Source organism: Copidosoma floridanum, unplaced genomic scaffold (assembly GCF_036245765.1).
Source record: "Copidosoma floridanum isolate Cflo_tuat_1 unplaced genomic scaffold, Cflo_Japanese_pri ptg000004l, whole genome shotgun sequence".
In the NCBI taxonomy this organism is placed as follows: domain Eukaryota; kingdom Metazoa; phylum Arthropoda; class Insecta; order Hymenoptera; family Encyrtidae; genus Copidosoma; species Copidosoma floridanum.
The window spans coordinates 40,190,392-40,205,960 of NW_028321881.1; the positions used below are offsets into that span (position 1 = coordinate 40,190,392).

Below are 15,569 nucleotides of genomic sequence, written 5' to 3' on the forward strand. Positions count from 1 at the left end.
CCGTTTTTCCAGCGCATAGCCTTGACGATGTTCAGACGTTCAGTATACATGGTATACTGTACAAAATTTATTTACACAACGGGCCGTCCAACTAATTGAACCTGGAAAATTTTCGTATCGATTTGAAATTCAATAGGAAAACAGTTTTAGGAAAAATGTCATGAAATTAACATTTCTCAGTATGAGTTTAACACCAAACGACGCTGTTCTAGCAAAAAAATATGTTTTTCTACCTTGACTCGAAAAAAATGAGAAAATAAAAGATTCCTCAAAAAGCTCGTTAACGTGTACTCATTAGCCAGAATTTTTATCCGAGAAAATCGTGTTATTCAAAAAAACATCATATAAGTGATCTCTTCTTTTCCTTTTTACCAACACCTGTATACGCTCGTCTTTTCCGTTACTTTCTTTTTTGTGCCCCAAATCCGATGGAGATGGGGGGGGGGGGGGGTACACAATTTCCAGCTCGAAATACGCTCTTATTTTCAGAACGGGAATATCATTTTCCAAGAAGATATTGATATTCACGAGGAATTTGGAATGCTTTTTTCGCCGTCGAACGTCATGAATGCCTTCCGACTACGCGCATCATTGGTTTCAATTTTAATTCAATGTATCGCTGATCGACGAAAAACTGTAATGGATGGGGATTCAAGGGGTGTACTTTTCGCATCGTCTCGCGAACTCGATGAACAAACCAGAAATTTAAAATACCGATCGAGTCGCTTGGGAATTATATGAAAGTATATGGTGAAATACATTAGTAATATATATATTACGATTCCTTCAGAAAAAAAAAAATTTCATGGAGATTTCACATTTCGGTGGTAGTCATAATGTGGTTGACACCTTACATGGTTCGAGGCATAAATATACTTATGAAAAGGCAGTAAATGCCCGTTGGTATTATTACAATAAATGAATTCAGTGTAATATATTATTTACAGAAAACTATGTATATCATAAATATGTTGTACTAATAACGGTTTGAATCTAAAAAAGTTTTTTTAACTTCTACGTTTATCAGACATTGTCCGTTTATATATTTTATTTTATCTGTGATCGAAGTCTGGTGGTGAGGGCTTACAGTGTTAGACTGTAGTGAGTATAACATGTTAAAATGGATCATGCAGCGTATCATAAACTGTTCTTTTTTGTATGTATAAAATAAGTAAATTGTACAGACAAAACTTATTGTAGAACTGCTATAAATGAGGAGAAAAAAAACTAAAAATTTGAACAATCAATAATGAAAATCGGTTAAAGAAGATTAAAAAAGATAAAAATCATAAGCCTGCGTGATACACCCGCAAATCCAAATAAATCATACACACAACAAACAGCAGCAGCTGTATGCAGTGACACATCCAGTCACGATTAAAAGATCGAAAAGCAAACCAAGAGTCCGGGAGGAAGAGCCCAAGGGTATAGGCAAAAGAGCATCATTCCGTTTGCTCCTTCTTTATACCTTCCTCGTTATTAATCAAGTCGCGCATCGCCGTTATACGCGGAGGTAAAGGTACACGGCGCGCGGCTTTCCATTCGTACCAGCCTTTCCTGTTCCGGCGCTGCGGATAAGTTATGGCATTCAATGCAAATCGATATATACGTATAGGAGCGATCGCTCGCTGGCATTTCCTTTAAATTCATCAGAGAAGGTATCCATATGTACTGGTGTTGGAATTTCAGGAAGCGAATGAAAATGTCGACCTCTGGGACACTGCGTCCCTGCACCGAATGCAATCATGTCGAAGCGGGGAATCGCTCTGTACGGGGTTATTTTCTATACCATGCACCACTCATGTAATCGTTGGAATAAAAGTTTGCCAACTCATTTGATCAACATGTTTGTACCATGGGATGATGGAATCAAATCATCGGCGGTTGCGTAACGTATTGCTTGTGTACACGCACATGCGTATACATGAACAATTATGTAATTGGTGAGAAAGTTCCAATAATATCGAATTCCAGTAGTCTGCTTATGACAAGCTGTTGTCCTTGAGGATCCTTCGTTGCGGAATGATACTTGTTGCTGAAGGAGAGGCTCTCGATTTTCTCGTATTTCTTGGTTATTGTGTATGACAAGCATATGCAAAAAATACCATCTTTTCAATAAATTCTTACTGGTCGTACAAAAATATGGGCGCGATGTTGCAGTGAAATATCTTGAGAGTCTTCGCGTCCCTGCCCAGGTATTCTATGATAAGTGCAGATGACAAATGATTTCACAAAGTACATTGTGTCTCTCTTGCTTGTCACGTTTCTCGGAATTCCCATTGAAGTCGGAGGAATAAATATCAATGCAAAGTGGAGCAGTTAGAATGTGACTCGCGTGCTACTCTTCCTTTGACAAGTGCTCACGCCTGCGGAGTTTGTCAAAGGATCTGGATGCATAGTAATGATGCGATGCATGAAAATTTTAGCTGACTTTTGCCAGACTAATTAGCATGTCGTTGTATACAGGCTACATTTTTTTTCATCTATGGAATACAAAATACCTCTTTTTGGAGATGAATCAGTGTTTGATTTTGATTAAGCTTTAGTCATCGGCATAGTAAAAAGCTAATTAATATGCGGAATTATTTGTACTTGACTTTTCAACACTAATGCCATTATTCTATTTCCGCTATTAGTACGCAATTCTTAAACCACTTTAATGTACACTATCAAAAAACACGTTATGGTCCTACAAGGATGATGGGCACTTTACAGTCAAACAAATTTTTTTAAATAAAACTCTTTCTAGAGCCATAATAACAGTAGATGTTTGATTGGACTGTTAAAGTTGCACTGAAGATGTTTGTTAGGCAAACTTCACGTGCAAAGACTATACGATATTACATTCTTTTTGTTGCGTCCTGCAAAATTTATGTAAAAAAGAACATGACTGTGAGTATCCAATACTTGTGCCAAACGAATTCAATGAACATCCTCCTGCGCTGTCCATTGATAACATTCAAAAACATTAAGATATTTTAAAAAAAGACAATATTAGGAATTATTTATGCAAAATATGTTTTACTTTACAACTATATTTTAGTATCAAGCACTTGACAAGTCTTGTACTTTTGTAATTTGTTTAATTACATAAAAAAGTAATTTTTTTTTTTTTTTTTTTTTTAGTACAGAAAACTGATTGTTTTTCCTTTCATCAACTCTCTATGTAATGGTAACTTATGTTAAACAGTCTTAAATGGATAAAAAATAATTACACACAAGTGACAAAAATCGTAAGATTAAAAATCCTTTTTTTTTTTTCAAGATAAAAACAAAATGAAAACCATCTAAGAAGTGTCAAGAATCAAAAATTTCAGCAAAATCGGTTGAGTAGTTTTTGTAGTTAGCTATTACAATGGTTTTGGGATCTTTTCTTTATATATTCTACTAGCACCCCCTCCCCGTCTCAGCCCGAGATTCACGAAGTGGAACACCGTACTCTAAAATTTTACATCTATTCCTGACACTTCTCAGAACAAAAATCTTCGTATTAAAAACATATTTGTTTGGAATCCATACACAGCTTATTTGGTCAAATAATAAGCTGTAAAAAGTGAAAAAAATATAATTATGCTGAAAAGTACCGTGCGTTCCTTATGCCATGAAATAATCGTTGGCCCTAAAGAGCCGTTGATTTGCAGTTTCTCCCGTGTAATCTACGAACTACCTTGCCAATAAATATATTATAACCTAATAAAGTTCAAAAAAAAGCCTTTATTGCTCACAAAAGTCTTAACTATGCCAAAAGTCGCAAGAAGTCGAATTGGAAGAAAAACTTTAAACACGTCTAATGAATACAATTTTAGGTGTCAAGAAAATCACACTGAACATTTATCGAGATTGAAGCAACATCAAAATCAACAAATAAAGAATTTATTAAGTAAGAGATCAACTTTTCACTATAACCCTTATAGTAGAATGTACAGATTAAGCTCCAGGACTTTTTTTTGCTGTGGTAATAAAGTTGAGAGATGGGAGAAAAATTTTTTTTCTAATTATATATTTTTTGTGAGTTTTAAATTTTTACAGCTTGAAAAAATACTCCTGTTCATATATTACACGGGAGAAACTGCAAATCAACGGCCCCTTATGGCCAACGATTATTTTATGGCATAAGGAACGCACGGTACTTTTCAGCATAATTATATTTTTTTAATTTTTACAGCTTATTATTTGACCAAATAAACTGTGTATGGATTCCAAACAAATATGTTTACATATATATATATATACATGTATTTATATATACATTTATATATATACATATATATACATGTAAATAGATGCTTCTGTAATTTAACTAATAATTAAGAAAAATTTATTTGTTTTAGTACAATATTTTTTAGGATTATGGGTGTTGTAGTGAGTTTCCCTATTTTCTTAAATTTATTGACAGAGTTAGTATTATATATTTGCAGATTCATACATTTATCATCACACTCTCAGTTTAAACAGTGTTTTTGGCTTACCAATACCTTAAAGAGTACGTCTTTGAAAACCAATCGTTTTAAATTTATGAATTCGGTGCACTTAACAATGTTTTAATAAATAGTAAAAAAAAAAAAAATCATACAAGTAAATTCTACTATGAAAAAAATCATTAATTATCACATCAACCAAGCAATCGGGAGTAAATTGAAAATAAATTACATAACTATCCTTTTTTCTTCCAACCTGGACGTTGACACACTGACTAATAAAGCAGCGTAGCCTCCCTCTCACTTTTTTTCCGCCAACACATCCACGTCGCGCTCCTTTTAATTTAAGCATTTCCACTTCAAAAGAGCGCAAGTAGATTTTTTATACACCTCCAGCGGGTATACAAGGGGCAAACCAGTACATCGAAAGGCATGTTCAACTGATCAGCGTTGGCGGTTGTAATAAAGTATCATAACTTGGTGTATGGGAAGGAGAGGGACTGCTACGCCTACGCACGATTACTTAGTATAAGATGTTAAAAAAGTTAAATAAGAGAGTAGTCGAAGTATGTAAAAATGATATAGCTGCAAGAAAAAAAAAAGTGAAAGTCATTTGTTAGTGTTCGTATATTTTTCTTTTAACTGTAAAATGAATGTGTTTAATTCTACTGTCCTTAGACATAAGTTTCAATTTAGTTTCTGACTACTAAAATTTCATTAGTATGTAATTGTTTTGTATTTCTTCGGCATACTTAATTCAGGTTTTGAACTAGCAGTCATTTTAATGCTGGCGTATAAATATAAAAAGATTTAAATCACTGTTTTTATGAAAATAATTTTTTTTCAAACACTTCCAAATTTTTATTTTTAAACACACTAATTAGTTTGAGTTGCTGAATTTTCTGCTACCAACAAAACCTATCCAATATCGCAGCAAGAATTTTGTCGCTTAGAGTTGCAAACAGGCAAACTTTATTCGACAGAAAAATAATGTAAAGGAGGGCAAATAAGAATCGAATCAAAATTAACAGCAGATGAAAGTATTTTCTAACTCAGTAGGGCAATATTTAAATAAGCGATCGAAATTTTTATTGTAACACTTCAATATTATCAAATAAATACATGATTTCGTATGTCACTATTCTTCATTATAATTTTTAGATCGTCCGAGATTACCCGACTTTTTTGTTGTAATAATTTTATATTTTGTCGTAGACCAAGAAAAGTAAAGTCGTTTCAACAGAGTTATTCAGTTTGAACATTGTGTACGTCCAAAATTTTATGACATGTGATAGGAGTAAAAATGTTTATTATTTCAATGGCTCACTTAAATACAGCTAAGGAACCAATTCGACTGTACTGTAACAATTATAATTATAAATTAGTTAACTAATTTTACCATACGCATTCATGACTACATTAATAACGGAAACCACTTGACCCTTTTAATAGTATTGGGAACTGTAGTTTGATAATAGTCTCTTTGCTAACTAAATAATTGATTTTGTGTGATGAAAGCCGTTTTATCTAAGCTGAGTTTGTGACATGTCACTTAATACAGTTTATAAAAATTGAGGTTTTGAATGTTAAATATTTAAATCAAAATTGTATGCTAAGAAGAGCATTTAATCTTGAATCTTCAAGTATGAGGGCTTAGTATGACATATTTTATGGGTTATTTTTCGAATCAAATATTCGTTTAAGTCGAGCTCTTTTCCAAAGGCTCCATAGTAAACTTTTATACCTTTTTGTACAGACAAAAAATTTGTGAAAATGGTAATACATGATAATAAAAAAAACATATTGATATATTATTGAAATATATAGTTTTTTTTTTTTTTATATATTATAGTGCTCTACGTCCGGCTCCTCTAATAAGGGCATTAACTTAGGGCACTCGACACTTGGAAGAGGGAAGGGAAGAGGGATAGGGAGGCCTCCCATTACAGGAGGAGGGTAGGGAGAAATTAGTCAATTTTGCTGCGAGAAGGTAGCTCTTCTCGAGGAGCATTGCGTGGTGAAAAAGCACATGTGAATATTCACAGAAGTACTTGTCCGAAAATGTCGCACTAGCTGGGAATCGAACCATGGTCTCCCACTTTCTGACCCACAACTTAGCCGTCTGAGCCACCGCAGGCTCAGTAATATACAGTTGGACTCAAGTTTTTCGCATGCTGCAGCACTAAGGATATGATAGGAAACTTTACCTTTCACTGGACTGACTTTAAAAATCGGTAGGGTAGAAAGCTGATACCATTTATGTAACTTTTAATTGGAGAAATTAACGAGAAGTAATTTTATTTTTATAATAACCGTTTTTTGATGCAATTTATTGAAAAAAGAAAGAATGTAGCTTATTTTTGACGTTTAAAAGACTACATAAAACCTGGTTTTTATGAGATAAATTTTGATTTGGAAACAAAAGACAAAAAATAAGATTATAATTTACGTAGTTGCGACAATCCATGCTAAAAAGTGTCCACCGGGCGCTATGTTCCTGGTCACACAGTCCGCGAAAACTTGAATGCTAACATACATTAATATACGATATTGTATATGTACTTTTTAAGCTAAATATTTAGTAAATAACACATTCATAACGAAATTTGCTTCATACTCTCATTCGTCAGTCAAGGAAAATATAAACAAACAAAAACTTTTATAATAGCTAATTCTGCCTTTTACGATTTTGCGATGCACGCCTTTCCACCATGTTCTTGATGGCACAAAATGGCACATGCGCACTAAGAAATCTAGGACACAATTTTGTATGCAGTGTCGCAACAGTGCAAACTGTCTCATCGGTCGTTTGACACCTGATTTTACGTCTTTTTCATCCGATTTCCAATGTATCTTGAAAAGTTGGGGCTTGAATTATTCTTAGAAATGCCAAAAATATGCGTCAACTCCTCTATTTTTCATGAAATAGCTAGTTATTTAATGAATAATTTTAGAAAAGGCTAAAAATTTAGACCAAGCTCATCAATAAGATAGGAAACTTTAATTTTCTGCAGTGTATAAATGTGTAGCCTTCATAACCCGTAAATACACCACTATAAAAGTGATGATAAGATGTGTGACAGGTTCTCATGCAAAAGTATTGGAATCTCGTTGTTCGACGAAATGTCACACACAAAATTAAATCATTAGAAAACTCAGTTGCTACAAGAATTATTTTTAACTATGTAATAAAAACATATATGTAAGATTAAAAATTAAAATAAGTCACGACAAAAATCAAGTTGATATTACGAAACGGCTCATAGAAATAAATAAAGGAAACGAAGCAAAAAAGTCGTACGGACATTCCTATCAAAGGGGAACTCAATTTCTACGTTAAAATCTCAATAAATTCTTAAGAGGGGTAAAAAGTATGAAAACGACTAGAAATAAAATGTATTGTACATATCAAACGTATTGATTGAAAGTCATGCTAGAGTGATGCTTTGATTTTGTCCTTAGTTCATATTTTTTGTGGTTCAGATACCACGAAAATATATATACATAATACCTACTCACAAACGGCACGCATTTATATAAATCCAAGCAAAAACAGTGGTGGCATATTTAAAACTAAATGAACATCAAGTCACATTACTAATTTTTTATAAATCGCTTGTTAAACATGAGAAAAATGTTATTGTAAAATAATAACTTTTCACGATCTTACTATATGCACGAAAATGAGATGATAGCAGTTTTTTCACTCCAAGGCGATCACCGGACCTGAGGGTGTTTGTAATACTACAACTAAGAGACCTTTGTAATCGCTCTGGACGGAAGACTACTAGTGCCAAATCATACTTTTCCTACCGATGGCGCAGTCAACATGCATATGTTGAAAAATGCCCGCAGGATAGGGAAATTAACTTTTTCACCACTAAAGGAACCTTGATGAAAATCGTTCCTTTCAGTGAAAAATCCTTGCTTACACGGCTCATACGCTCAGGGATGATCCCCTGGAAATGTTCGCGACTACTCAATTTCGCACGGTACCAAGAAAAAAATTGATTTCGGGAATTTGTTCCGATACTATGTTATTGGACTCGAAGGATGTATTTCCTGGAAAAGCTTTTACAGGAGCAGAATTGGCATTTACCATTTCCGGGATTGATGGTGTCAGGCTCAAAATTTTTACCATCAACGCTTGCAGAGGTTAATCACTGACGCGTGTGCGAATACTGATTAATATACTGATATAACCGAAAGCACAATACATAAAAGTTCAAAAATTCTCGAGTTTGATGAATGTGTGTGTAAAGTAACATGATTGTTTCAAATAAATTATTTATTGAAAATTGTATCGAGAAAAAAAATGGCGACTTATGGGTATTGATTTCAATATTAACAATTATTATTATTTACTAAGTGTATGATTTACCCGTAAATCAACTAAATATAAGAAAAATATATTTTCTTGTACACAAAAATGATTACTGTTGGCATACATGATACATCACGCATTTTGACACTGTACAAATCATCTCTCTGCAACTAAGATCAATTGATATCCCAATAAACCTATGCGCACTTTCTACACCAATCTAATCAGCAGTAATGGCTGATGCAGGAAAAACAAAACCTCAAAAAGTACTTGCGACGCGGTTTCTACAGCCCGTGCACGCATGCTGTACTGTTGCACGATTAGTCTTCCGGCACGCAGCAGCTTCTCAGGAGATCGAGTATGTACCCACATGTATATATATATGTAGGTATGATGCATGTAAGCAGTCGCTGTTACACATATCCCATTACCTGCGTCTCGAGTCTCGGGAATCTCGATTTCCGCGAAAACTTTCGCACGTGCACGCGCAGGTAATTAGAGCCCCACTAGAATAGGTACTTATACTAAGATAAAGATTGTGTGTGCTCACGTGCAAGAGCACACATACGCGAGCGATCGAGCTATATTATGGTTTGCTCGACAAGTGCGTGTATATGAGCACTTGAGTGCATGTACGTAAATAGATTTTTAATTTAAGGGTATGGGGAAACGAAAATTCCATATTTTGTAACAGAATATTTGAGCTCTAATCGTTTTTTCGGGTAAGATAATGGACCTTCGGTTTTTGAGGTTGGATCAGAAATAGGTACATACCGAGTGCAAATTAAGTGAAACCGATACCCGTAGCAAATTTTACTGGCTCATTGAGGAATAAAAATGTCCAAAGTGTACCCGTGCAAACTCTAAAACCGACAAATCATAACTTAGCCCGTTAATTCGATATGCAACTCCCCAATAGCGCTCTCCTTGAGAGCCAATTTGCCGATCTCTACGAGCGACCGATTTTCTCTGTATAAACTGCCACAGACGACGAGAGGAAAAAAAGAGAGGCCGCGAAAAAACCAAGCGTCTCCCTAGAGGGACGGTAATTATCGTCGTCGCGAAAAGGTGCGTATACAACCTGTCACAGCCTACATATTCACTTGGCAGGACGGAAAAGCGTTGCCGATCTCGAGTATATACCTATATCATACGTTAACGCGTCGCGAAGGAGGCCAGCCCTACCCTTGGGGGTATTTTAATGCATCTTACACATATACAATGTTTTTGCTCCCGCGACTGGACCCGTGTCGCGCGTCTCTCATCCAACCGTTTTTTGCCCCTCACAAAAGCCCCACCCCCTCTTTCGATGTTAATGTAACCTCACTTGTCACCCGTACCCTTATCTCCGATGGCTCGCGACAGAGAAATCGTTTGTGCGGGGTTTTTTGCCTAATTTAAACCATACGTTATTTTTTTTTTATTTTTTTTTTTTTTTAATATAAACTTTTTTTGTTGGTTTTTTCGTTGGCATTTTATTGATTTTTGTTTTTTTCTTCTCTTTTTTCAGAGACGCAACCAGGGAAGAAAGTCAAGATCGCTGATACGCGGAAAAACGACGCACGTAAGTTGAAGTCCGCTCTCTTCTTCCTCGACTTTTTTACTTTTCCGACATCCCGCCAGCCAACGGCTTCTTATTTCAATAAATAACTCAAGCGCCCGTCCATGCACTCGGCAGACACACGGGCAGTTTAAACCGTGCAAGTCTTATCTGCTCGAGCTTCGATTTGTCCACGTCGCGGTATACCGCTTTCTATCTCTATATTTTTTTTATCGATGCACTAGAATGTATATTGTATGGATGTTTTTCGCATACAGCCACGCAGAAGAGAAAGACACTCGAGCAAGGTCTTTCGAAAGGAGATAGTACCTATTGGTACATACAACATAGCTGCGTTTTCGACTGGTTTTGGAAAGATTGTTTTTTTCAGCTCTAGTTGTTCTTACAAAAAATTTATGTGATTCGCTATGGATGCGTACATTGAATAAGTATTTTGCATCTTGAAACAAACAAAAGCGACGTTTAATCACGAGACCAAACGTGAAATTTGTTTGGATTTGTATTACGAGTTGTATGTCATTGGGTCCTCTGTTGGTTTTCGGTTTGGACATTTCAAAAAGATGAGAGTATAATATACGATAAGTCGTAACGTTATTTGGAATTTTCAACGAAACTTCTTGCTTTTGTACATGTTTTCGTGGTGATCAGAATGTACTAAAAATAACGAAAGATACGGACAAGAAGGTCGTTAGGATAACAAAAATAATTTAGATGAAACAAATTAAAACTGCGTGATTCACAAGTACATTATATAAATATATAAACATAAGAGCATTACATTAATCTTTTTTATTGCAAGATCTACAATATACAGTACCAGACGAAAAAAAGTTACTTATTTTGGTTTTTTTTAACTTCCGCGTACTAGACAATACTCTACATATAATATAAAAGTAGTATACGTCTACTATACTTTCTACAAAAAAAATATTTTTCGTAAAACATAAACAAAAAACTTGAACCTTTTTATATCTAGATTTTAATTTTACACCTTTACAAGGCTGGCAATTCATTGAAAATAATAAACTTCATTGTCACTGCGGTCAGTGTAAAGGTCTTCCGAAATTCTATGTAAAAAATTTATTTTGTTACATTAAACTTAGCTGACCTGTTATTTTTGTTAAAAGGAAAAATGAATTTGTATAAAAGACTTATCATGTTCTTATTTCAAAACATTAAAAAATGGTATTTAATACAAAAGAAGTAAAGAAAAATTGATTTTCTGACCGTGAAACGTGATTCGCAATAACAAAAAAAAAAAAAAGGTATTTAAACATTATAACACACGATTTAGGTTGTCTTTTAAATGGGATGGTAATTATTCGAAAGACTTTTCAATGCCCCGAAGGGCAATGGCAAACGGCGTCAAATAAGCATATTCACCTCCAGTAGTTCTGACAAAAGGAATCGTCCCAGAAACCCTTACACACGTCAAACAGCAATAGATGGCGGAGACAAACTCAGGGCATAAAGAGTAGGAGGCAGGAGGAGCCGGGGAGTTGTTATTTGCATATAAGCGCGAGAATGCGCGACCGGAACGCAAAATGAAAGGCTCGACTCGCAGTGGAGAGATAGAAAAGGGAGGGCTTTCCTTTTACGGGTACATATATATACATACGCTCGCGTCCAAAGACGACGACTGCATTCCTCCTGGGCATGTACATATTTCTCTCTTCTCGCTTTTCGCCATAGACCTTTCGAGATTATCCAGTGGAGGCTCTTCCTCTTGATTATGGACTATTTTCATACGTCGGCTCTATCATGAAAACATGGCATATCGTAATTGATTACCTGCGAGGGTATTGCACTATTATGATGATTGCCGTCGGTTTCGGTGATTTTGCGACATTCACTTCTATGTACACGACTTTTCCCCGAGAGAGACTGTCCGAAAGAATAAAAGCACTTTTGTTCGGCGTTTGTGACGATCGTGTTGCGAAATGACGCATCTAGGGGAAAATTATCCCAAAATGCAAAAAATGCCGTCTTAACGCGCGTGCCGACGATTCGAGTCGCGAAAATGCTTTAATAGGCCCAAGGGGGCTATTAAGGAAATTTCGATCTATTGTGCAATGTTTGCTCGGAGCTGTGGGATTTTTTTCGTCTTCCCTCTCTCTCTTTTATCGGAAAATTGCACGTTGACGCGTGAGGCGAAATCTTTTTTTTTCTCTTTTTTTCGTAAAGCCATGCGCCTTGGGCCATTTTATTTTGTAGCACGTCGTAAGTTTGCGCGCATCCGAATAAAAGTTGGCTCGCTTGATTTCTCTCGTATATTTACAGTTGTGTCTTTCCTGAAGTGGAAAATCGTCGAGCGATGCGTAAAAGGTTTCGCTCAAATCTTTCGATCTGTAAAATGGTAAAAACACCTTGAATACTATAACTATGAACAATCGTGGATATGAAATCTGAAATTTTTAATTTTTCTGTTGTCTCAGACGTTCCAGTGAAATATTGAGTCTGTAATACGCTTTCATATAAATCAGTGACAATAGACGTGATTTGTACATTTTTTAAATTTCAAGTCTGTATAACTTTTGGCGCCAATTAATGTGTTGAAAGTTTTAGTCTTTGAAAATTATTTTCGTCCAAATTTTTGATGGTACCAAGCTGAAAATTATTCCTCCAATAGGGCACAACGTTACAAAAATTGTTTAAAATATTGTTTTTAAAAGTTTGGAGCACGTTTTTTTTTATATAAAAGGTTGGAGTACAACTCGATACACGTTTTCAAAACATCAGAAAATGTCCGTTGCTTTTTTTAAGTAAAAATGAAGCATGCAAATTAACATCAGGATAACAATAGCTTAAGTAGTAACTAAGTAGCTTTTTTACAGTGGTTTTTAGCAATAACAGTAATTCGTTTTTTTTAGCACCAATATTATTTCCACCATAACTATGATTTATTAGTGAAGCCATAATTTGGCTGTTTAATTGTTAACAGAACAATACATCACAATCATATTCTCCAAATGTATTTCTTTCAATCTTCTATAAATTTTATTTAAATCCAAATTACGTGACCGCAGATTGCGTCAATATTTTTTAACCATCAATTTTCATTTATTGAGGTATCGCACAAAAACTACGGAAATTACAGTGACTCGTCTAAAAAAATTACAAGTTACTAAGTAGAAATGTAAAATTCGACGTACAAGCATACCAATCAGTTTTACAAAATAAAAAAAATTTTCTTAAAATTAAAACAACTGTTACTGTATTAGTTTTAAGTAAATATTCTTTTAAAATAAGATAAATTTTTTTTTATGTCAAGAAAACTACGTAGTTTAAAATTAACATTTCCTCAAAGTTAGTAAATAATTACAATTACGTTTCAAGAGATTATTAATTAGGAATTGCACTAATAAATATTTTCTTGAATCTAAAAAACTTTCGTAGAATGTGCTTTTTTCTAAAAGCGTGATAATGAAAATTTTAAGTAAACTGAAACGATTCAACTATAAGTTGCTCATATTTATAAAAGTAGATGTAATGAGTTTTTTTTATTAACTAAATTAAATTAAACTAAATTGTCATCGTTTTCATGAAACACAACAAATATAAGACAACAAATAGTTACCCTCACAGCCACCCGTACAAAACATTACGTAAAAGACAAAAACGCTAGCCCTTACAGCTAAGTAAGTATATAGTACGATTGGCTATTACGTGTCCCAGTGACTTCGTAACCCTTTCCCCTTTGATCGTGACTGCATCATTTTCTCTCTTTCTCTCTCGATTTCAGAGCTCATTTAAGAGCGTGGGAGGGGCAAGGAGGCTCTCCCTCGGGCGTTCATTTCTATTATACAAGCATCCAAAGGCGTATGCGCTTGGAATATACTTATGCTATGGTAATTTAACGATATGGGCGCTTTCTAATACAAGTATCCTTTTTAGGTTCATCAGAGCAAACCGCAGGGACACTTTCAATTTAGTGTTTTTAAATAGTTTAAAATACGTTGGTAGCGCTCCAAGATCCGTTACGAATTAGTTTGAAATGGGGTGTCGTTGGGTGTTCCCACCCAGACAATAACATCGAAAAAAATAAATTATAAAATAACAATAGTAATAACTACACATACATTACACTCCTTTTTTCTGAGTTCCTGGTTAGAAGTATCGAATCATCATACTTTCACATGATTTTGTAATTTTTTGACTCCAAGTGACAAAAAAGAAAACTTGACTTCATTCAGTTTCAAAAAGGTAAACCAACATATCGTACACCCATACTCACTGCTGATGGAAGCAGAAGCTTTGTTGATTATTTATTATATGACTCCGCGTACCGTTACAGTAGCCCATAATGAATTCATTTAAATACGCACAACTGGTTCCAAAGCGCGCTTCCACGTACCCGCTTGTTTGAATATCGAGCTGGTGCATTAATTGTGTCGATTACATTCGCTTCATGCAGCAATTCGAAATAGCGCCACCTTCAGGGAAAAATATGTTGATACTAACCAACAAAAAAATACAGCCTTTTATGGACAATGATCTGTCACAAGCGTTTATTTCAACAATTATGTATCTTAAACAACTGACGTACTTTATTTGGGTGTTAAGTATACTTCCGTGCTGAAAAATACCTATTTAACAGTGCATTGTTTTAATTTGTTTTCTTCTTACACACTTGCATTTCGTGAGTGTGTATAACAGTTTTCCTCTAATATTGATTTATTTCGTGGAGTACTTTTAAGTCAGCACATTAAAAAGTAGTATTAATTATGCTTATTCATAGATTGTTAGGCATTTCATACGACAAATTTACTTTTTTTTCATGGAATTAAAAAAAAAAAGTATTTTTTGCTCATAATATTCTGCTTGGCACTGAAAAGTCATATTTTAGTTGTTAAAGATAATTTTTGTTAAAATAAACACTTATGTTAGATCATTGTCCATAAGAGCCTGTGTATGCTTGTGAGTTAATATCGATATCTTTTTCCCTGCAGGTGGCGCTCTTTCAAATTGCTGCACAAAGCGAATATACACACCGATTGCACTTGTACCCTTATAATAATAAACAACATAGCATTATGTTAATGAGTAAAACCAACGTTATTTCTCGAACATTGGCGTTGAAGTGTTTGACTAAAGCACCAGTAATTCGCTAGAAAAAAACCCTCAATGGCAAAAGGCAAAGCTATCGTTCAGACGCGTCGATTTGAGCCAATTAAGCGATATTAACTCCAAGCACATATGAATTTCTGACAGTGGTTTTGGTTTTCCTTTGCGCCCGTCCCTCTTTCAATCCCATTTTTCGAGAACA

The 15,569-nt window shown here is 34.7% G+C and overlaps 1 protein-coding gene across 1 annotated transcript in view; it reads left to right on the forward strand.

The window, feature by feature from the left end:
* The window catches only part of Cad99C (cadherin 99C), a 376,725-nt gene that overhangs the window by 213,455 nt on the left and 147,701 nt on the right, over positions 1 to 15,569 (forward strand). The window contains exon 3 of the mRNA XM_089597377.1: positions 10,253 to 10,306. Within this exon, the coding sequence (XP_089453503.1) occupies positions 10,253 to 10,306 (54 nt within the window). The remainder of the gene's footprint in view (positions 1 to 10,252; positions 10,307 to 15,569) is intronic.